Source organism: Typopeltis vanoorti, chromosome 11, assembly GCF_054136105.1.
Source record: "Typopeltis vanoorti isolate ZY-2024b chromosome 11, IOZ_Tvanoo_1.0, whole genome shotgun sequence".
Lineage (NCBI taxonomy): Eukaryota > Metazoa > Arthropoda > Arachnida > Uropygi > Thelyphonidae > Typopeltis > Typopeltis vanoorti.
Genome location: NC_143559.1, coordinates 28620455 through 28644123, shown reverse-complemented (window position 1 = coordinate 28644123; position 23669 = coordinate 28620455). Strand labels below are relative to the sequence as shown.

General features: G+C 35.9%; 1 protein-coding gene across 6 annotated transcripts in view; it reads left to right on the top strand.

Moving 5' to 3' along the window:
- The window catches only part of LOC150101403 (actin-histidine N-methyltransferase-like), a 311777-nt gene that overhangs the window by 102153 nt on the left and 185955 nt on the right, over positions 1 to 23669 (top strand). For all 6 annotated transcript variants that reach the window (XM_090401040.1, XM_090401036.1, XM_090401039.1 and 3 more), the window contains one exon: positions 6623 to 6733. In XM_090401040.1, coding sequence (XP_090257166.1) covers positions 6623 to 6733 — 111 coding nt within the window. The remainder of the gene's footprint in view (positions 1 to 6622; positions 6734 to 23669) is intronic.

Here is a 23669-nt window from a genome sequence, read left to right as displayed (position 1 = left end):
CAATAAAGAAGATTCAGGAAAATGCAATAAGAGAACTGCATGCTATCACAGAAAGTGCGTTCTAGGAAACATCCCAACAATGGAAGAAACATTGGGAACTGTGTATTGCCAATAAAGGGGACTACTTTGAAGGGGCATTGCCTAAATTGTTGTAAAATGAGCAATAAAGTCTTTATAGCAAAAGTTCAGTCTTTTTTTGAACATGCCTTGTGTGTGTGTGTGTGTGTGTGTGTGTGTGTGTGTGTGTGTGTGTGTGTAAATACGCTAGGACATAAGCTGCATCAGTATGCGCTATAGTAAGATAAAGCATTACTGCTCTAGTCAACTGGTGACTATAGTCTCAGCTCTGGCAAGAGAAAAATTAAATAAAAGAATTAAATTAAATAAAATTAAATATATAAGAGAAATCTTTCACTGCTGGTTAGGGTCTAATTTTCTGTGAAATTTAGGCAGCAGAAAGTGCTGGGAGGCATGAGTATTTGGATCTCTGGATTTAGCAGCAGCACAGATAGTTCTTCAGAAATGGTGAAATTCAGTTTGTATATACCAATAGTGTGTTGGAGAGTAGAGAGAGTTGAGGAGGGTGAATGAAGATATTAGGAGGCTACTGCAAGAGGAATGAGAGTAGGTATAAGAGAAGGGCATCAAAGAGCTAGGAAGGTGAGAGAATGGTAGAGACAGGGGAAGAGAGGAAATTGAAGCAAGTCGAGAGAGTATGGAAGCAAGGAATAGAAAGATGAGAAGAAAGGAGGAACATGGGAGAGAAAGGAGAGAGATTGGAAGCAGTAAGATTCAGGGATGCTAGCAAGAGAAGAATGAATGAATCCGTTTGAAGTATCATGAATGAATCCGTTTGAAGTATCATGAATGACAATTCAATAATTTGGGGTGAGCCGAATGCCATAGGGGTGCTTGTCTGGTGAAATAATAGTGTGTGGCAGTGAAGAGGGGTGAAAATGTAAAGGAGCTGATAGTAATGGTTGGTACGAATGACTGGAGACATAGTGTGAATTGTGTAACATGAGATTATTTGATGTTGATGTTAGAGATAGCACGGAACAAATATGATAATGCTGAGTGGAGGAGAAAAGCAGTGATAACAAATGAGATGATGGCAAGAATGTCCAGAAAGAGATGTCTGGAATATATGGATGCATAGAGTACATTTGAGGAGAGAGCTATATGCCAGAGATAGATTATATTTGAATACAGAAGGATGCAGGCATTTGGAGAGAGAGAGAGACTGTTGTTTTCTGGGCAAGTGAATGAGTGCATCAGGGCAGGGATGATCTCATGTAGGATAGTGACTTGAGAAATGAGATGGTGTACATTATATTGCAGAGCCAGGTGAAGTGTGAGAGGGAGTAATAATGGCTATAAAAATACTGACAATGCATTGGTTTTTCTGTATACAAATGCTGGGAGCATTAGAAATAAAGGGAATTAAGTTTGTTGCATTGATCAGTCTGTCCGAAGATTGTTGCTATCACTGAAACTGGGTTAACCGAGGAGGATGTTCTGACATGAATAGAAATCAGTGGGTATAGCATATTTTGATAGGATAGGAAAGGTAAACGTGGTGGAGTTTGACTCGTGCAGAGAGAAGAATTGTACCATTTTAGGGTAGAGAATCACAATGAAAATAACACTAATGGCTTTGAGAGTATATGGTGTGATATATACATTTATAAGACAAGCTATTTAATGGGATGTTGCTATAAACTTTAGGCAAATTAATTTGGCAACTGCAAAGCAGGCTATTATTATGGGTGACTTCAACTAAAGCAATATAATTGGGCAGAGGAACCAACATTCGTTAATAAGGGAACCAAATTTTTAGATTTCTTGAGAGACAACACTCTTAGGTTACATGTGGTGGAGGGAACATGAGGGTCAAGAGTTAGGATTTGGTCATAGCATCAGAGGAACTGTTGTGACTGAGATGTATGCTTGTCTACAGGAGGGTAAATAGGCATGTATTGATAACAAGACAGAAGGAATTTATGTGGAATTATAAGGCAATGCAACTGTGACTTAGAAACCAATTTTCAGCAGTATACAATGGATGAAAGAATTTTGAAGGAAGAGAGGACAGTAGTGCATGGAAGATACTTGTGAAAAACAATTGTTGACAGCAATGGCAAATTGCGCGTACTCCGAGTGAAGATGATAATCCAATTTTGAGTCAAGTGGAATACAAGAGTAATAGAAGAGAAATTGCAGATGAAAAAGAGATTATGGAAGACATATAAAGAGAGTGTAGAACAGTTGCATGAGAAATATAAGGAAAGTCACTAGCATGGTAAGGAGGGAAAAATTAGAATGAGAGGAGATTAGCGCTGCAAAATCCAAGGAATTTTTTTGCTATGTGGTGAAGAGGAAAAATGATAGTGGAGGGATTACCTTGCTGGATGGAGATAGGACTTGGGTAACCAATGTATGCGATATACTTGACCTATTTAATGATCACTGTATTAGTTTCCCATCCTAGTACATCAGGCTTTATTCTTAGAAGAATAACAAGTGGTAAAGTGTCAGAAATGAATGAAGAGGATGTATTCCAAATACTGAGTGTGTTAAATGTCAATTTGGCAGTGGGGAAGGAAACGATAAATTTCCCCACATGTTTTAAGGGAATGTGCTATGGCATTAACTTGGCTGTTTAATGCAAGTCTTGCAATGGGACAGGTTTCTGGAGAGTGAAAAGAGGTTAAGATAGTGGCATTTTATAAAGTTGGTGGTAGAATGGGAGTATCAAACTTTAGGCTTGTTTATTTCTTCTGTAGTTAAGATTTTGAAGAAATTGATGAAAACTTGTATATAGAACTGGATTGATGAGGGCAGTATTATTTATGTAGGCCAGCATAGATTTGTTAAGGGACACTATTGTTTTATTAACCTGTTACCTTTTACAATAGAGTAATGAGAGAGTAAGACATATGAATGAATAAGAATAAGATATATGCTGTCACGATGTTTTTGGATATTTCAAAGGCATTTGACAGGATGCCACATGAAAAGTTGGTTTTTAAGTTGTAACATATTGGTTTGAATATCAGGTTAGTGGATTGGTACAGATGTCAGATAGATGTTGAAAGTTTTTTCACTTGGTTTTAATATAAATTAAAGATGCAAAGAAATTATATTCTTGGCTTAATCATTTATCCAGGTGTAAGCAAACAAAGTTTGAGCATGAAGTATCTTCATGACTGGCTACTTGTATATAGAGGCTGATGACCTCACATCATTTGCCTTAGCATCTCATAATGAAAAGCACACATCCTTACGGGTGTGTTTAATGCTAAGCATTAACAGGAAGGACCACTACCCAGATGTGTTTCGACCTTTATTGAGGTCTTATCAGTGGTAGGATACCAAGGTTGAAGTAATGCATGGCTTCTGCATTACTTCCACCTTGGTATCCTACTATTGATAAGACCTCAATAAAAATCAAAGCTACTCTAAAATTAAAATTCAGATCAAAGCTGCTCTGGGTAAAGGATTAAACTAAGAATATAATTTATTGGCATCTTTAATTTATAGTATCAGAGAGCTATATATTGGAGAGCAGATTTCAGTACTGGGATCATTACTGTTCAGTCTTTTATGTCAATGATATTATCACAGGAAGATTCAGTTGTTTGCAGTTGATATTAAGCTATGGACAGTTGTTTAGTAATAGTGCTTCAGTAGAGCCTCCATAGCTCAGTTGGTATAGACAAAGCTCTTTGGTCAGAAAGATCTGGGCTTGATTTCTATCCATGAAGTGAGGAACCTTTATCTGGTCTCTTTTGACTAAAGGCGAGTTGGCTGTCTTATACAAAGGTAGAGGGTTTTCTTCCGGAAACTCAGGTTTTTTTAATCCCTCAGAACAGGCAAGCTGTCCAGTAGGTACATGCAACTGACAGACAAAAAGTAGCTTCATGTTAGTTTCATAAGATGAAACTAACATGAAGTGAAAGTGTACACTGTATTATCCATATGGGGCTCGTGACTGCTGTATCATCATACGCTAATTAATTAATTGGTGCACTATTGAAGAGGACATTGACCACAAGAGATAAAGGGTTGTAATCGCTTTGTATAAAGCTTTGGTCAGACATTTGGATTTCTGTACTCATATCTGGTCAGTGGGATTTGATCAGAATGAAGCAATCTTAGAGAGTATGCAGAGATGGATAACAAAAATTATATCACAACTTTACAGCGTTCATTAGAAGGATAGAGTGAGGGTATGCAGAGTTGATGGATAGAAGGAAAATAGGCCATGGAGTTTTCAAAAGAAGTTGTGAGTAGAAGAGTAAGAAGTAAGTTTTTTGCATTGAGAATGGTAGGAGCATGAAATGCTTTGCTGAAAGGGTAGTGAAAGTGTACATTGTATATTAGTTTAAGGAGTGGTTCGATAGTTTTGAGACTCCATGGGGGTCAAGAAGATAATAATAATAATAAAAATAATAATTTAAGTTAGGTGTATTGTCTACGGATTCAGTCATCCCCAGGCTATGCACGGTATCTGTGTATAGCCTGGGGACGACTATACACAGATACTGTGCCATGCAAATTACTAGAAATATAGAGATATATATTTCTAGTAATTTGCATGCAGCCTTCAGATTGTATTTTTGCAGTGTTCTGTTTTCTCAGAACACAAAATTACATTATTAAGGCTACATTCAGACCACCCAAAAAAGTAAAACATTTACTCAGTTCATTTAAAGAATCCTCTCCCTTCTGTTGGCCATCCTGATGCATGCCAGTTCCAATGTATCTGTAACTTATCCTACACAGGGGAAACATGGTGTGTAATTCCAATAAGAAAAGAACATGACACATTAAATTCCTTAATTATGGAAAATCAGACCATTCTGTCATGCATTTCAAACTTATTACTGAATTGACTGGAAAGGCAGTTCTTACATCATACATTTGACACTTGAATTTTCTACTTGCTAATAAATTATAATTTTATTTATTCCTTTACCTAAGTGTAAGCAACAACAAAAAAAAAGTTTGCTTGTGAAAAATCTTCACAATTTGGCAAATTGTACAGTATATAGAGGCTGATGACCTCACATCAATTGGGTTAGAATCCCATAATGCAAAGTGCACTTCCTTTTGTACATGCATAATGCTAAGCATTAAGGGAGGGTTGCTACCCAGACCAGTTTCAACCTTTGTTGGAGTACTGTTCAAATGTTGGGATACCTCTCAAAATTGTGAATAATCTACAAGATATGGTTGCTAAATGAGACTACATCTCACTGAGTAACCCAAAAGTATCACTACTGAACTCATTGAACTCTCATTGGCAGCTGTACTCAGTGACAGGCAGAAACCGACCAACAAGCAGAAACTGCTCTACTCCCTCAAATCAAGCCCAAAGGTGAACATTATTAAAATGTCATCAGTGGCAGCCAGGCCTTTTTTGAAGTTTCGTCATTGGGAGCTAGAATTGGGAAGATACCAAGGTTGAATTAATGCAGATATTATATATTTTTATATCTCTGTTTATATCTTTATATAAACAAAGATATTTTTATATCTCTATCTCTGATCTGTTTTAATAATAAAATGTCCTGGGTCAGAGATAATCATAGAATGTTTTTTTACATTTTTACAAAGAAAATTATGTTTACCTAGATTTATACTCTTGTTCAATCCATTACCAAGTATAAATGAACAAAGCTTGCATGTGAAGAATCTTCATGACTAGACTCCTGGTATATAGAGGCTAATGACTTCACATCAATACTAATGACTTAGTATCCCATAATGCAAAGCACACTTCCTTTCAGATGTGCATAATGCCTAAGAAAAGCCTGTGAAATGCTAATCCATCATCCCACTCTCTCTCTCAAGAAGAACGATAGCTTAAAAGTCCTCCAGATTTGAAAGGTTTATCTAAAATCCACTTAATCCACTGGATAATAGAAGAATAGGATTTCACAACTCCAAAAATCTCTAAACATGCACACACAAGGAAAAATAGAATATAGATCAGTATTTAACCAGTGGTCTCCCAGACATTAAACAAAATTTAAATGACAGGATTATAGAAAATTAAACCATAACTATTAGTGTTGATGTAGTTCCTCTTATTTATGTATTTAATTTTTTTTTTCTCTTTTTTATCTGTTTCTCTAGTCAGAGGCTAGGGTCGGCCATTAACCAGAGCAGTAATGCGCTGCCTTGCTATAGTGCAACTTGATATTGCTGGTTTCTGTGTGTGTGTGTGTGTGTGTGTGTGTGTGTGTGTGTGTGTGTGTGTGTGTTTTGATGATGAATTTCATATGAAAGTCAAAACATTGAGTGTTATTTTGTCTTAAAGTAGGTGCTCTAACATTGAAGTTTGCCTCCATAATTCTACACGATTTTATAAATGTTACTTATTAGTTATAATTCAGCCATAATTAACCTTTTTTATGTGTTCATAGCATTAAATGGAATATTACAGTAGTTTTTGAATTTAGTAGCTTTAGGTGGAACATTACAGTTTAGCTTTTATGTTTAGTAGCATTATGCAGAACATTACAATTTAGTTTTTGAATTTAGTATTATAGATTATTTATATGAAATATTACAGCTTAGTTTGAATATATTACTTATTTTTTTTCCTTCCCAGGGCCCTTAATTTCCAAGGATCCTATCCTGAAGCACATGCCCAATGTTGTCCTAGCCCTTCATTTATTAATGGAATACTGTGATCCCAATTCTTTCTGGCATCCCTATATTCGTATCCTTACTAAAACTTTTTTTTTTTCCAGATCCTTCCAGACCACCTAGTCCATAAAAATTATTTAAATTTCAAATATTCCTCTTTACTACATTTTTTTTTTTTTTAAGTCAAAGCTATATCCTGATTGATATTAGGGAAAAGCAGTGATAGTGTGATTTAAACATAACTTATTTTAACTGTATTACAACACCAAACAAAGCCAAGTTATCAAACGCTGTTTGTTAATTGGTTTATATTTTTCTGGATTTCAAAGCAGTATTCTCAGATGAAAACAACACATTATAGTTTACATGCAACACTGAGCAAGTGAAACATCCAAATTGCAATGGGCAAAAGATTTAAAGGGCTAATTTGATGCTCTTTAATGTTGTATAAAAGAGGTATTATATTTTTATAGGAGTTGACTCTTTGATGACTGCATTAACAAGTTTTGGCAGCTTAATGCAGCCATACTTGTTAAGCTTAGGAGAATGCTTCATAGTTGCTGACTCGAAAAATAATCTTTCTAACTTGTAATGACTTCTCTATAGCACATTGATTTTCTTCTATCTAATCCTATGTGAAGTAGATATAAGAAATATCTTTTGCATATCTTTCAAAGAAATATCCAAAGCATGTCTGATAGTCCTGATTCGCCATAATATGTTCTTCAAGGGATATTAACAGATCTTCCTGTCTGTCCATAGTAGACTAAATCACATTTACGGAAACCTTCATACACCCTAGAATGTGCTAGAAGATGGAGATAATCCTTAGGAATTTAGATCAAAGTTGCTAACATGACGTGGTTTGAATGTGGTGTGAAGGTTGTATTTTATTAGTACTACCTTGGTTATCTTTTCAGATGTACCTGAGATATATGGATTAGGAGTAGTGATCTTTTGTTTTTGTGTATATGGGGAAAGTAGGTGCCATGTAATATTTTCTCGGTGTTGTAGCTATTGGCCAAGAAAGTATCACAAATATAATTGATTTTTGGGCAAAGGCTGCATCATAAAAACAAATAGTCCTGGTTCTGTGTGTGATTTTAGAATTCCATACTCTTAGGCTCAATGATTAATGCTGGCCTGGTTAGCTGAGTGGTTAGTGTATCTGCTCTCCAGCTAAAAGGCTGCAGGTTTGAATCCTGCAGTGGGAATGGATGTTTGTGATTATTTCTGAAGGTGATGGTGGGTGGTAGATGCTGTTGGTGTAGTTGCAGTTCTTTGTAGTTCATGGATTGAGTGAGTGGTGGAGACAGAGTTGTAGAGTACATGCCCTCCCTTGATGAGTGTTTGGACTCTCTGGAGGTGTTATGTAATAATAATGATGATGATGTTGATTGTTTATGGAGAAGTGGAGACTGAGCAGGTATGTGTAGTAAGCAGTGATAAAGGTGATTTGGCAGGTGTAGTGGGGAAATCACAACCAACATATGACTTGGATAGGACTGGCTATAGACCTAAAAATGAACTGTTGTGTTGCTTTACAAATGCCAGAAGTATGAGAAATAAAAGGGATGAAATAGTTTCAATGATTGAGTTTATTCGCCCCCAAATCATTGCAATAAGTGAAACACAGTTTGAATGAAGATGATATCATAACGGGAATAGAAATGGAAGGGTATAGTATTTTTCATGAGGATAGAAAGGGCAGGAAGGGAGGGGAAGTGCTGCTGATGATAGCAGGAGAATTAAGTCCACATAAGGTAGACATGAAAGGGGGAAATAGTGGCAATGGTTATGAGGCAGTGATGTAACATGGAGGTTGAGAGGACGACATATTTAGTTGGATGTTGCTATAGGCCTGGGAAGGTGGTGATGAAGAAATGTATAAACAACTTGGATTAGTGAACAAAGGAAGGGTAATTATTATGGTTGATTTTAATTATGGTGGTATAGATTGGAATGAAGAGATAGCATTTGGGAATAAGGAAAATGAATTTCTTGAGAGATAACTATCTCAGGCAGCACGTAAAGAAAGTTTGTGTTGTTTGTTCATGTGGCTAAGGAAGCACTAAATACATTCCTTAGCCACCTGAACAAACACATCCAATTCACCATTGAAATAGAAAAAAACAACAACTTTCTTCCGTTCCTAGACACACTCGTCACATGTCTTTCCTCAGGCTGTCTCTCCTTCTCAGTCTACTGCAAACCTATGCACACAGGCCAGTACATACACAAAAATTCTTATCACCACCCAACACAAAAACTAGTGGTCATAACCATCCTTAAACACAGAGCTCAAACTATTTGTTCAAACGAACAAGCTAAACCCGGAATACAAGATCATCAACCATACATTTATAAAAAATGGATATAGGAAAAAAACTATTCACAAGATCCTTCACAGAGACACCACTAAAAACAAAAAAGATTTCAAGATTTAATGCTATTGCCATACGTTATGTTAGAGGAATTTCCAAAAAAATAGACAGAACACTACACAAATACAACATCAAAACCACCTTTAAACCCCCAACAAAATTAAGACACCTACTCGGTTCTTCCAAGGACCCCATGCCACACCTAGCCCACCCAGGGGTTTACAAAATAGAGTGCACATGTAACATACCATACATAGGGGAAACATGGCGAACCATCCCAGTCAGAAAGAATGAACACAAACGTCACATAAAATATCTTCATTTTGGAAAAACCGGCCTTTCTGACCACGCACGCCAAACATACCACAGAATTGATTTGAAAGGTACCAAGTCCCTACACTGCATTAAAACCTGGTTCGAGAGGAAATTCAAAGAAGCATGTGAAATGCTCAAACATAATCCAAATCTGAACAAAAATGCTGGTCTAACCATTCCAAGGATGTGAAGGACCCATTTGCAACTTTTAAAGCAACTAGAACAAGCCAAAGAAAAATCTCGATACAAGAAGACTTGGTGAAGTGTTTTTTTTTTTTTTCCCCTTAACATTCAATAGCAACTTGAACTGTACAAATCCAGAAGAATCTTAGTAATCTTAGTACAGGAGGACTTTAGCAGAGTTTATTGTAGTTTTTATTTATTTTATTTATTAATTTTATTTATTTATTATTTTTTTGTATATTTTTAGTATATATTTTTTTATTATTTTTATTTTTTTATCACTAGAGGTCAGGCTAAGAAAAATAGATCAATTAACAGCATAGATTTAATTTACCTTTATAGAGTGCAAGAACATGTATCTTCATTTGCTATACACATCTATCTTTCTGATGATGACCTCAATACAGGGGTCGAAACGTCAAGTGTTATTTTATTAATAATAAGTAAAATAATCATTTCAACACGTGTGCTTTGTGTCCCTAAATTCATAAATATGAATGCTGATCACCGTGTAACCTTAAAAGAAAAAGTAGAGTATGAGCAGAAATTGGCAAATCAGGCTAAGAAAAACCCTCGAGAGTTTTTTAGATATGTGGCAAGTAGAAGGAAGAATGATCATGAAAAGATGAAGTTAAGGGATGAAAGTGGTAGAATGGTAACTTCTGAAGAAGACATTGTTGAGGTGTTCAGTGATCAATTTATAAGGGTGTTTCATCCTGATCAGGGTGGAATAATGAGGAACTTAAGTGTAGAGGACTCAGGAGAGGATAGAGCTTAATTGTGAGCGAGCAGGAGGTATTTGAGAAAATTTAATAACCTTGATGTTAATAAGGCGATAGGATTTGATGACATATCACCACGCATCTTAAGGGAATGTTTCAGAGAACTGGCAGTAGCATTGGCATGCCTGTTTAATAAGAGTTTTGCAACAGCAGAGGTTCCAAGAGAGTGGAAGGAGGGTAAAATTGTTTCACTGCATTAAGGCGGTGATAAGGCTGTAGCTTCAAATTATAGGCCGGTCTGTATATCTGGAGTTGTGGTGAAGGTCCTGGAAAGATTGGTGAGAAGTAGGATACAGAAATGGGTTGATAACAGCAGTATTCTCTGTGGTTATCAGCATGGGTTTGTTAAGAGAATATCATGTTTCACTAATTTATGTACTATAACAAGGTGACAAATACCTTGGACAGAATAGATGCATATACAGTGGTGTACTTGGATTTTGCAAATACTTTTGATAGACTGCCACATGACAAGCTCTTAAATAAATTGAAACAGATGGGATTGGATAACAGACTTCTGTGTTGGATCAGTGACTGGCTGTCGGATAGGTATCAGAAAATTGTTAATGGGGGTGCAGTATCTCGAAAGAGAAAGGTCACCAGTGGTGTGCTGCAGCAGTCAGTTTTGGGGCCATTGTTGTTCAATTTGTATGTTAATGATATCGGTTGGGTTTAACTAGTGATATCCAGCTGTTTGCAGATGATGCAAAACTGGGGAGAGCAGTGCACAGTCAGGCTGATGTTAATGCTGTTCAAGAGGACTTGAATAGATTGCATGAATGGGCAGGTAAGTGGAAGTGTCAGTTCAATGTTGCTAGGTGTAAGGTTTTGAGATTTGGTAAGCAACGATGGGATGCAAAGTATACACTTGGTAGGGAAACTTGAACAGAAGTAGAGAAAATGAGAGATCTAGCAGTGATGGTTGACAAGGACCTGAAATTCAGGTGCCACATTGCACAAGTTGTCATCACATTAAATGATGGCAATGATGCAGAGAACCTTGACATGCAGAAATAGAGTGGTTATGATTGCATTGTATAAGGCCTTGATCAGGCCTCATATGGATTATTGTGCACAGATTTGGCTGCCAGGTTTTCATAGTGATGAGGATATGTTGGAAAGGGGTACAGAGAAGATTTACAAAGGTAGGCAGTGGCCTTTGGAATGTGGAGTATGAGTACAGATTGAGAGAATGTAAGTTGCAGAGCCTTCTGAATAATAGGAAGGGGGTGATATGATTGAGACATATAAGCTGGTCAGGGTTGTTATCAGGTAGACATGGAAGAGATTTTTCATAGAATGGTTGAGGGGAGTAACGCCATTGCTGGAAACTGTATAAGGAGGGTGTGAGCAAAGGAGTGAGAAACAGGTTCTTTGCATGGAGAGTGGTTGGTGAGTGGAATGCATTGCCTGAGTGTATTGTGGATGTGGACATAGTGAACCAGTTTAAGATGCGGTTGGATGAGCATTGTATGCAATAGTGAGTACCTCCCACGATGAGTCTCTGACTCCATGGAGGTCAAATGTTAATAATAATAATGTAGATGTGTGTGTGTGTGTGTGTGTGTGTGTGTGTGTGTGTGTGTGTGTGTGTGTGTGTGTGTGTGTGTGTGTGTGTGTGTGTACGCGCACGTGCTTTCTATAAATGGAAAAGATAGTAAACCATCTGAAAGCGAGTGTATAACAACGTGTCAAGGAAAGGTTAACAGTTATTAGATTCTTTTTCTAATGCAAAATGAATTTTTGGGTGTTGGCTATTAAGGTAAGTTACAAAAGAACTTTGTAACTTTGGGGCCAAATGGCAAACACCCTTTAAACATTAATAAACATTCTTTTATAATTTAGTTATTTTTTATGACGTAATAATGTTAAAATAGTTATGAATAATGTCCAATACCTAAGCTTGTCAACCAGTGTTATTTAAATGTGCAATTGATATCAGAGAAGTGCAGTTATAGTGTCACTTAAATGTATAGCATGTTCATTTTATTGCCCACATATTTAAGCAAATGTTGAGCAATCTGAAGTATTTACCATATGCTTTGCTTTTATAAATTAAGTTTATTGACTTGGTTTAAAAGTGGAAACTTTTGTCTTTTATACATTTTCTTAAACATCACATAAAGAAACTAAGCTGAATGCTATGTAATTTACAAGTATGTTACACAGAAAGATTGTTCCTTGCATGAATAATTCTTCATCAAATAAAATCAAGACCTGTTTATAATTTCAACACACTAATCTTCTGAATCATAATAAGCATCATAGTCCTTTATTGTTTTACTGGCATTTTTTACATTTATTGTAAAATTGTTCTGTAATGGATAGAATGAATAATGTATTGCCAAATGACTGTTCTTTTTAATCACTGATTTTGATTGCTTGTTATCAGTTGCCAAGGCCATACTTATGCACAGGCACATGAAACTCTAGCCGTAGCCCCCCCCCCCCTGGAAAATTAGGACCAATTTAAGGGCTCCAAACAATGAGGGAGGGGCTCCCCACATCAGGAAAAGTGTAAGTACGACCCTGTCAGTTACCAACAGTCAACAATAATGAGAAATGAATATGGAGCTTTCATCTCATGCTCAGGTATATGCACATTAAAATGAAACCTGTATTTTTTATTGAAGTTGATTGCAAATGTATATGCAGATTGTACTGATATTTGTATAATTTGTAATTTAATTTAGTATGTATACAGTGAGACAATAAGGTTCTAAATATAGCCAACTTTCACTATAATGAACATATTGCTCCAAGATCCCAAATCTCAACCACTTTCTGAAGTACAGCTCCACCAATATATTATATAACTTTATATCTCTGTAACCCAAAGTGTAACACCTTGCATTTATTAATATTAAAACTGCAACCCTACATCAGTTCTGTGTGTGTCTTGTGCAAGTGGGGATGAGGAAAGAAGAAACCTATTGACATTTTTCTTATGAGGCAGAAGTTTGCAGATGGAATAAAAAAAGGAAGAAAGAAAGAGAAAAACCAGGTTTGTGCATCTTCAGCTGGACTGAAAAGGATGTTTGGCAGTAGCTACTCATATTTTAATAGGCCCGGAAAGTGGAAGAATGCTTGATACCATTTTACTGGAGCAGCATTCATGGAAGTACTTGTAGAAATGAACAGAGCTGAAGCAGTATGTCTGTACTGCTTCAGCTCTCTAAGTTAATCATTAAAGTGTATTAACTCTGACAAGTGGTGGATCTGCCACAATGTGAGAAAGGTACTATATCCAATTTGTATATATAAAAGGCATTTCCAAAGAAAAAGTGCAAGGTTCTTAAAAAAAAAAAAAAAAAAAAAGAGCAACTCATGGACCACATTGATATACCTAATAAATTATGCTAAGTGCAGCTGAGACTTCTTCTGCAATTCAAGAAAACCTTTATACAAAGCTTGTTTCTTCAGAATTTCTTGTACTTCCAAATTGCTATGGTTTGGGCAAACTTCTCTGGTGACAGTAGTTAGATGTATGGAGCAGAAATCTGGGATATATTTACAGTGAACAAACTAGATTTGTTGAACTGTGGCTTTGACTCTGCTTCTTGGCATTATGCTTAAAATTCACTATAAGAACCTAAACATCACCTGTGGATGTTGAAAAGTTTGAAGCAACCCTACTAATCAACAGCAAGAACAGAAACAGATTGCTGAAACCTTCAATACTTTGGGAATCTTTATTAGTTTTGATAAACCCACCTAATTAAGGATTCTGATTATTAAAATACAGTACTTGTAGCAGACATTGAGCAAGTGAGTGAGGTATTCTAGGTTTTCTACCTGGTCTTTGATGAGAATCAATTTTTGTCGGACTATTATGGATTTCCTGTAATCTTAAGTCTACATTGGGGAAAATGTCAGAGGTTGTAGCCATTTGCCTAAGAAAGGATTGCATAGATGGCATTATCTGCACAAATAATGTCATTTATCTTAGGATAAATACATGCATAATGTATAGATAATAATGCCATCATCACCAAACATACAGTGACATATGCAATTATTTACATCTGATTCCACTTCTACAACTACCCAGAGTTTGCTGATGCTTTTACTGATCTTTCATTGCATTTACTTGGTAAAACTGTTTTACTTCATAGAAGCAAATGGAAAGACATTTTCATGACTGCCTTTATTTTTTAGTTGTATCAAGTACTCTTATTGTATTGTCTATATACATTTGTCTGTAATATCCATGTATTATTCTCTGATGTCACCCTGACTTTAATGCAATACTGAAACTCAAAAGTAAATTATTTTATTTAGTGGAGCATACACATTGTAATGTCCTTCTTAAAAATACCAGCTCTTGTGCATTAACAACAATTAATTTCTATTGACAGCTATCATGTCCTAACTTGCATTTACCAGTTAAAGTGTTGTCATTATTTATCAATGCACATGTCAAACAAATGTGGGAGAGAACTAGTTGTCTATTAATGAAATCCATATTCTGTGAGGTTTTTACTGATAGGATGACAAACATTTAATTAAGTGCAAGGAAAGAATCTTTCTCCTTTATCAGTTTCCAGTGCAAGAATTTTGTGTAAATCTAATGTATTATTTCTAGAGAATCATTGTCTCTGTCGTACTGCATTTGATGTGCTGAATCATATCTAGGTAAATTAAGGCAAATTGATTTTTTAACATTAGAATAATATCTGATTACTCCTGCAGTTTCATACCAGAGGTGTCTATTTTCATTGATATTTGAGCTGATGTTTCTACTTCCTAAGTCAATTGGTGGGGACTCTTTTAAAATGACATATGGCATTACTGTATTTTTGATCTTTGCAGGTGAGGTCTGTACATCTGTCATTATTGCTAATATAAACTTTACAGAGCTTACATTGGTAATATCATTCTTTATGTTGATAATAGCAAGTAAAAATAAGTGAACTTACAAAGATCCCTTAAGTAATTATTGTAAGCTCACTTTTTTTTTTTTTTTATCAGCTAGGTGTTCGGGATAAATTTGACATATTTATAATTAATTATATTTTTCCATAAGTTACATGTATTAACACACACTTCTCTTCATTTAAAAGTTTGGACCCTTCTTCATTCATATACAAGATGTCAGAAAGGATGGATAGCTGGAACCCACCTGAATCATGGAAGAGAATAACTTGTATCATGATGATTCGTGCCCGCCATCAAAATAAGGATATTACGACTGCTGCCCAATGCTCCCTGAATACAGTAAAAACAATCAGGCATGAACTAGAGACTTGCAATGGTGACTACGGGGATGTAGCAAGAAGAAAGATCCCTAGCAGACGATCTGATTGCGTTCGTACAGCAGAATTCCTCGCAAATCTGCAGGAACAGGTGTTGAAGAACCCTGGCATTGGAATTTGGGCTTTGTTCGTGGAGTTGCTAACTGTAGTCAAGCCCTGGATAACAAGGGTAGCCAATGGTAGGCCGTATGTATGGCAGCAGGATTCGACCCCTTGCCACACCTCTGGGAAAAGTCAAAAATGGTTGTCTGAAAATTTCTACGACTTCACCAGTCCAAATGTTTGGCCTCCAAACTCCCCAGACCTTAACCCCATGGATTATTTTGTATGGGGCGCAGTTGAAAAAGACACCAATCGCACTTCCAGTAATACAAAAGCCCAGTTAATGGATAAAATTAAAACAGTTTTTGCGGCCCTTCCCAGGGAGACTGTAGCATCAGCTTGTTCGAGGTTCCGAAGCAGAATTGAAGCTGTGATCGATGCTAATGGTGGTTATTTTGAGTAAATCTTGTTGATAGTATTGTAATTAACTCTGCCTGTAATGTTTTTTTGTCAATTCATTAAATTTAATAGATACAAAGAAGATTTTCTTTTTCCTTACGAAACTGTCAAATTTATCCCGAACACCCTGTATGTGTGAGTAGCACATTTACTCAGTCTTTCCTTTTTCTAAAAGTAATTTCACCTGGCACAGACATTGAATTCCTAGTAAACTCCAGTGATTTTTTTTTTTTTCTCTTTCAGAAAATACCTCTTAAACATAGCCATTTAATAAACTCTCGGAATCAAGCTTTCATTGATTTTTTTTTATTTTTAAACTATCTTATGTTTACTTTATACAAAATAAAAATAAGACATGTTCTATTTACTTAAAACAGCTGTTCTCATTCACTTGCTGTTTATTGTTTCATGATGTTGAAAGTTTTTTCACTTGGGTATATTATAAATTAAAGATGCTAAGAAATTATATTGTTGATTTCATCCTTTATCCAAGTGTAAGCAAACAAAGTTTCTGCATGAAGACAGGGCAACTCATATGTTGAGGCTAATGACTTCCCATTAGTTGCCTTAGTATCCCATTCAATAAAGGTCTAAACTAGTCTGGATAGTGGCTTTCCATAATGCATGGCATTATACACTATCCACCAATAACTGTCTGGACACTTTAGCAATTTACAATTGATACCAGCAGGCAAACCCTAATATCGGGTATATCCACCTTGGCTTTGATCATCTCCTGCACCCTTTGAAGAGAGGCTTTCCACCAATATGCAGCAGACATCAGGTGGAATTTGTCTCCATTCCTCTATCAAAGCAGCACTTGAGTTCAGCAACAGATTGAGGACGTGCTGCTCTGGACCTCAATCGTTGCTCCAATTCATTCCACAGGTGTTTGATGGGGTTGAGATCAGGACTCTGCACAGGCTAGGGCAGTCGTTTAACACCCATCTCTTTATACCTTTCCATAATAGCTGCAGCTTTGTGGCATAGGGCATTGTCATCTTGATAGTAACACAGGTCCGTTCCATAAAAACTCCACAGTGTAGGCAGCACCTGATTATCCAGAATATCAAGGTACTGAGCTGCCTTCATGGAACCACAGACAACAACCAGTGGTCCCACTCCACAGCAGCTGAATGTACTTCACACCATTACGCCTCCACTACCAAACTTTACTGTGAGTACAACACACTGGGGATAACAAGTGTACACAAGGCTGCCTCTGCACCCTGCCATCAGACTGATTATGCAATTCACACGTTCTGGCACCAGGCTAGACAAGCCACCTTGTTCATTGTTGTGATGTTCGGCTTGTGTGTTGCTGCTCTTCCATGGAAACCCGGTAAATTGAGTTCTTTTCTTACCGTATTAATGCTCACCATGGTGTTATTGGTGCTCTGGAACTTATCACAGATGGTCTGTGCTGATTGTAGCCAGTTTTTATAAACCAGTTTTACACCCTTCTTTCCCTGTCAGTCATTTTCAGATTTCAGATAGTGTGCATGTCCGTAAGGATATGTGCTTTGCATATGGGATACCAAGACAAATGATGTGAAGTTATTAGCCTCTATATACGAGCTGCCCTGTTATGAAGTTACTTCATGCGCAAAAATTCGTTTGCTTACACTTGGATAAAGGATGAAACCAAGAATATAATTTCTTGGCATCTTTAATTTATTGTTTCATGATTGGTGTGTTTAAGAAATCAATCAACTTCATACAGACATGTTTCACTCTAGTTCTGCAAAGCAACGTGTAAGCACACATGAAAGTAAAATCATTGTTTATCCCAAGCAAGAATTGCAGTTCTCCAGTGATAATTCCTAGTAAGAATTTTATTACCCATTGAGGAGCCTCAATTACATGTTCCTGAACTAGAGAATGGAAATCCCTTTTAGTTTTCTTTGATAACAATAAATGTTCTAATCTAACAAACATGTCAGATTGTAGTTATACTATATTCATGGCAATTTCTATTCGGTATACCTTCCACTAGAAATGTAAGTTTTTAATAGTGAGAAATTGCAGTTAAATTTTTAAACATAAGGAGAATTTTGTTAGGTATTGAGAGGTATTATTTGTTACCCTTCTGAAAATATTAAATATCTCTTATTTGTTCAATGAACTTTTATATTAACTTTTATAACCTGTTGTACTGAAAACAATTTACATAAAATTATCTTTGTATGTTTTATAAGAGTATGTGTATGTATACTCTTAGATAACATACTCCATATGATAGTTATAAAAAACATTATACTAATAATTTCCTTTTTTTTTTTCTTAAAATGTAAAAAACCTAGTATCAAAAAATATGAAATATTTTACACTTAGCATTATTTTTTTAATATCTTTTATGATCCTTTATAGGAAGTTGCACATCCCACAATAGTGGGACAAGTATTAGGAACACAAAGTTCATGTTCTCTCTCTCACAAACAAACACACACACGCGCGCGCGCGCGCTATGGCTAACTATATATATCAAGCATTTTCATCTTGACAACGTTTTAATACAATAATCAAACTTCGTGCTTAGCACATTTCTTTTAAACAGTTTACCATAATTTTTTATTTAGCTTACTTTCATAACTCACTAGTAGAGGCACTTAAAGTTCTACTTTGCCCAAAGTCCAAGTTAGTTTAGTTATACACATTTGCAGATATGTAAACAAACATGGTAAAGAAACTCTGGCTGGGGGGTTCAAGTTCTCTTCATGTGAGGTACAACTTCAAGAAAAAGAAACAATTACTGATTTTCAGTTGAGTTTTCTCAGTCTATGGCACGTATTACTGTTTCATTGCTGATTTTCTATCTATGTAGGGACAATTACTTACACTTCTATCCTGATCTTCGTTTCTATTCTAGATGCTTCTGCCTTTTTCTTCTTTTTCTGTTGCATATAGCTCTGTACTACCCTATCACTTAGTGTTTCCTACTGTCCCTTTCTATTCTCTCCATTTCATTTTTATTCTTTCTCTCTCTCTCTCTCTTATAGAGAACTCTGCCTTAGCACATTCTAAACAATAAACAGAGTCCTGGCAGAATCCAGTCATAGGGATTTTGTAACCCTATGACTGGGTTCTAACAATAATCCCATTGTCCCTTTTTTTTATTTATTATTTTGTGACTTTAAGTCAAAGAAAAGTTTTAGAGGTTGGTTGTCGAAACTCACTAACTTAGCTTTAGCACAAGGATTCCATATTTTACATGAACTCACAAATCAGTCACATTATTATATTTGGGTTGAAGTGAAGAAATTGGTTGATCCAAGTTTATTCCTGAAGTAGTATTTTCATTTTGATAAGTATTCTTTAATGACTTCAGTTTTCCTCTTATTCTTATTTAATAATAAGCTAAATTATCTCCTTGCATTATCAAATCTTTGGGTATGATGCAATACTTATTTATTCTATCAGAGTGTACTTTTTCTTTACATTTAGTCAGTTGTTGAATTTTCAAGTTTAAAGGAGAGAATACTTCTCTTATCCTGAACAATTTAGGTGGCTTCTTTCTGAAATTGTTCATTTTTATATTTTCATGAAAGAGAACTAAATCTCCTATGTTAAAATTCCTGTCACAGAATTTGTTGATGTAAAAAGTGCATTTAACTGACTATATTCTCTGACTTATAAGTACTCTGAAGATTTTCTGCAGTTTTCTCTATAAAACTATCAATATCTTCAACTTCTCTTTCAGGTACTTCTGTGTGTAATTCATAAGGAAACATGGGAATAAATCCTAACAGTGCAAATGCAGATTACTTGTTCATCTTGTAAATAAAGATGGTATATGGGAGACAATCATTAACTTAATTAATGATTAAGTTATTAACTTAACATTAACTATTTTGGATATTATCCCTTTTTACATCTATTTAATCTCTCACATATTCTATTTGAAGGATGATATGGAGTAGTAAAATTTTTATCAATATTTAAAAGTTTACATATTTGTAGGAACCGTTTAGTAGTGAAATTTGAATCTTGGTCAGTTAAAATTTCACAAACTACTAAGCTGTTCCATTTATTTATTATTTGGAATAAATAAAGATAAAGATAAGAATGACGGTGCCCCTCAAATTCTCTTGAGTTTGAGGGGCACCATGCCTTGGTGCTGTTATCTCGATGGAATTTCTGCTGTTTGATTCCTTAAAGGAGTGGCTTCAGGAAAATAGTTAACATATCAGCCATCATTAATGGAGCCTCCATAGCTCAGTTGTATAGAAGAGCTTTTTGGTGGAAAGACCCATCTATGATGAGATGAACCTTTATCAGGTATTTTCATTCAAAATTTTGAGTTAGCTGGTCTCATACAGTGATGGAGGTTTTTTTTCTCTCAGAAACTCAGGGTTTCCATCCCTCAAAAAGTGCCTCCGTAGGCAATTGGAAGAATGACTGTACATTGCACCCTTCGATTGGAAAAGACCTAAGTTCGATTCTCATCATGATGGGAGGAATCTTTATATGGACTTTTTCAATCAAAAAGTGAGTTAGCCGATCTCATACGGAGGTAGCAGAGTTTTTTCTCCTGCATACAGACAAATCAGCCCTTCAGAACACATGCAATTATGGACAAAAAATTCTACTGTTGTGGGCAGTAGATGGCACTGATGTTGTTGATTGGTGGTAGAGGTTCGGTGTAGTGGTGGAGATGGAGAGTTGTACAATAGGTGTCCTCCCACAATGAGTCTTTGGACTCTTTGGAGGTATCACGAATAATAATAATAATAATAATAAAACAGGCAAACCAGCCCCATGAACACATATCTATAGACATGGGATACTAACTGCAAGATGGAAGAGATCAGAGCATCACTGACTTTGTACCACATATATTATGGATCTCGGGTAGAGATCCATATAATTAGCTTCCTGGATGGAGATAGATTGACACTTGACAGGACATCACTTATACATGCAATTGTTTGAAAGGGTCTTATAGGTATTTGTTGCAAAGGAGCTTTTTCCTTAAAAACCAGGTAATAGATGACATTTATGAAAAGATTTAATATATGTGGAAATATGTTTTTTCATTCCTTTCCAAAAATACTTTTCCTTTTATCTTCATATAGGTTTTATATATTCCTTGGTGTCCATGGAATTTTTCATTCCTTTCCAAAAATACTTTTATTTTATTTTCTTATGGGTTTTTCTATATTCCTTGGAGCCCAATATCATGGAATGAAAAAACCTTCCCTTTTTTTCTGCTTCAACAGAAAGAGGTCATCCTGAGCAGTATACATGTTCCTTATGTTATTAGGGATTTATGTTAGTAAGCCAGAAAGCAGATCCTGTTGAAGAATAGACTTTTTGGGCATTTGTTATTTTCCCATTCCATGCTACCTCATACTTGCCTACTGGGACAATTTGGAACACTAAAGATTTCATGACCAATTGTTTCTTGGGGCTGTCTTCCTGTTTCTGAATTTCCGATTCATTTGTAGTATCCAATGAGTTTAATAAAATAATTGGTCCCAGTGTTTTTATATCCTGGTGAGTTTCCTACTCGTATTGTATATGCTATAAACTTAAATGAATTATCTTATTTTGTTCAAGGACTGCAGCTGTTGTTGTTGTCATGTGGGGTCCCCCACTCCATTTTTCCTCCACCATCCCTTAGGACTGGTTGAGCCTCCTAATGACAGATTTTAAGTATGTATTTTATGACTGTAGATCCGTGTGTGTGTGTGTGTGTTTGCGGGCTGGTTTGCCTGTTCTGAGGGATGAGAAACCCTCTACCTCCATATGAGATTGGCTAACTCACCTTTAGTCGAAAGAGACCAGATAAAGATTCCTCACTTCATGGGCAGGAACAGAACCCAGGTCTTTCTGACTAAAGGACTTTGTCTATACCTACTGAGCTGCAGAGGCTCTAAAGACTGCAGTAACACATGCATATGATGCATCAGTAGATAGGTAGAAATTTTCTCCTACTTTCAGATGAATTAACGAAGGGGGTTGTGTGAGAGAGTACTCCTTGCACTATTTGGAAATCTTCCTGCTCTTTTTTTCATTCCACTTAAATTTTATACTTTTCTTCATTAGGTTAACTAGGGACTTTATAAGACTAGAACAATGTGGTATAAAAATGCTGTGGAAATTTAACATTTATAAGTATCACCTTACTTGTTTAACAGTTTTAGGAACTTAAGATTCTAAAATATCCTTTACATTTAATTTGGAAGGTATTATTCCATTTTTATTAATTATATGTCTGAAATACTACATTTCTTCTAAGAAATATACTTGAAACACTTAAGAGATAAGTAGCATCAGCCAATTTCATTATTACAGAGAAGAAAAGAGTGAAGTGTTCTTCAAGACTTTTATAATAAATCAGTACATCATGAAATACAAGTACTCCTTTTTCTAAATGTTTTGCCCAGATGAAATTCATAAGCAGTTGAAATGAAAGTGCCAAAATTTCTGTCTCCTTGAGACATTCTACACATCTAGTACGTTTGCTGTTTTGTTAAAATGCAAAATACATACAATCTGGTAATAACCAGAGTTTAGTTCAAGTTTAGAGAAATAATAAGCCTTCACAATTGATGAACATTTCCTCTATTTTGCATAGGGTCAAATTGATTGTTTCATAATCTTATTAATGTAGAAAAAATTGTAAGTTTCTATCTGACTTTTCAATTAAAAGATAATTATTGTTTATTGTAGATTAACAATTATCACTATCATATATTGATTATTGTGGATTTTTCAATAATTACTGCTTTTTCATAATCAAGCAATAATTTTTAAAATTTATCTTGTGGAAGAATGACATTGTGGGATAAAAATGGGAATAGAGTGACTGATGCAGAGGACATAGTGGAATTGTTCACTGGACACTTTATTGGTGTATTTCATCCTGGAGGAGTAAATTTTAATACTAGAGGGATAGGGCAGGTTCGAGGTTTAGAGGTGCAGGAGGAGAATGTGTTCCAAATACTGAGTACTCTGGATGTCAGTAAAGCTGTGGGACTGGATGGTATTTCACCACGAGTTTTGGGAGAATGTGCTAAGGAACTGACCGCTCCTTTGGTCTGGCTATGAGAAAGGTGCCCAGGGAATGGAAAGAAGGCAAGATAGTGCCATTGCATAAGGGTGGTAGCAGACCGGCCTATAATTAGAGTTGTCTAATTATAGGCCAGTTTGTGTGTCACCAGTAGTTAAGATCTTGGAAAAATTAGTTAGGGACCGTATACAACATTGGGCAGATGAGGGTAATGTTATCTGTGAGAGTCAACATGGATTTGTGAGGGGGGGGGGGTGCTCTTGTTTTAGTAATATGATTGCCTTTTGTAATAAAGTTACAAGAGCAGTAGATGAGGAAAAGGTATATACTGCCATTTTCTTGGATTTAGTGAAGGCATTTGACAGGGTGCCACATGATAAGCTGATATTTAAGTTGCAGCACATGGGTTTGGATGTCAGGTTGGTCAACTGGATTCAGGATTGGCTGTCCGATAGGTATCAGAGAGTTGTGTATGGTGGGGCAGTTTCAAGGAGGCAGAGGATTACAAGTGGGGTCCCACAAGGCTCAGTACTGGGACCTATATTATTTAACCTTTATATATCAATGACATTGT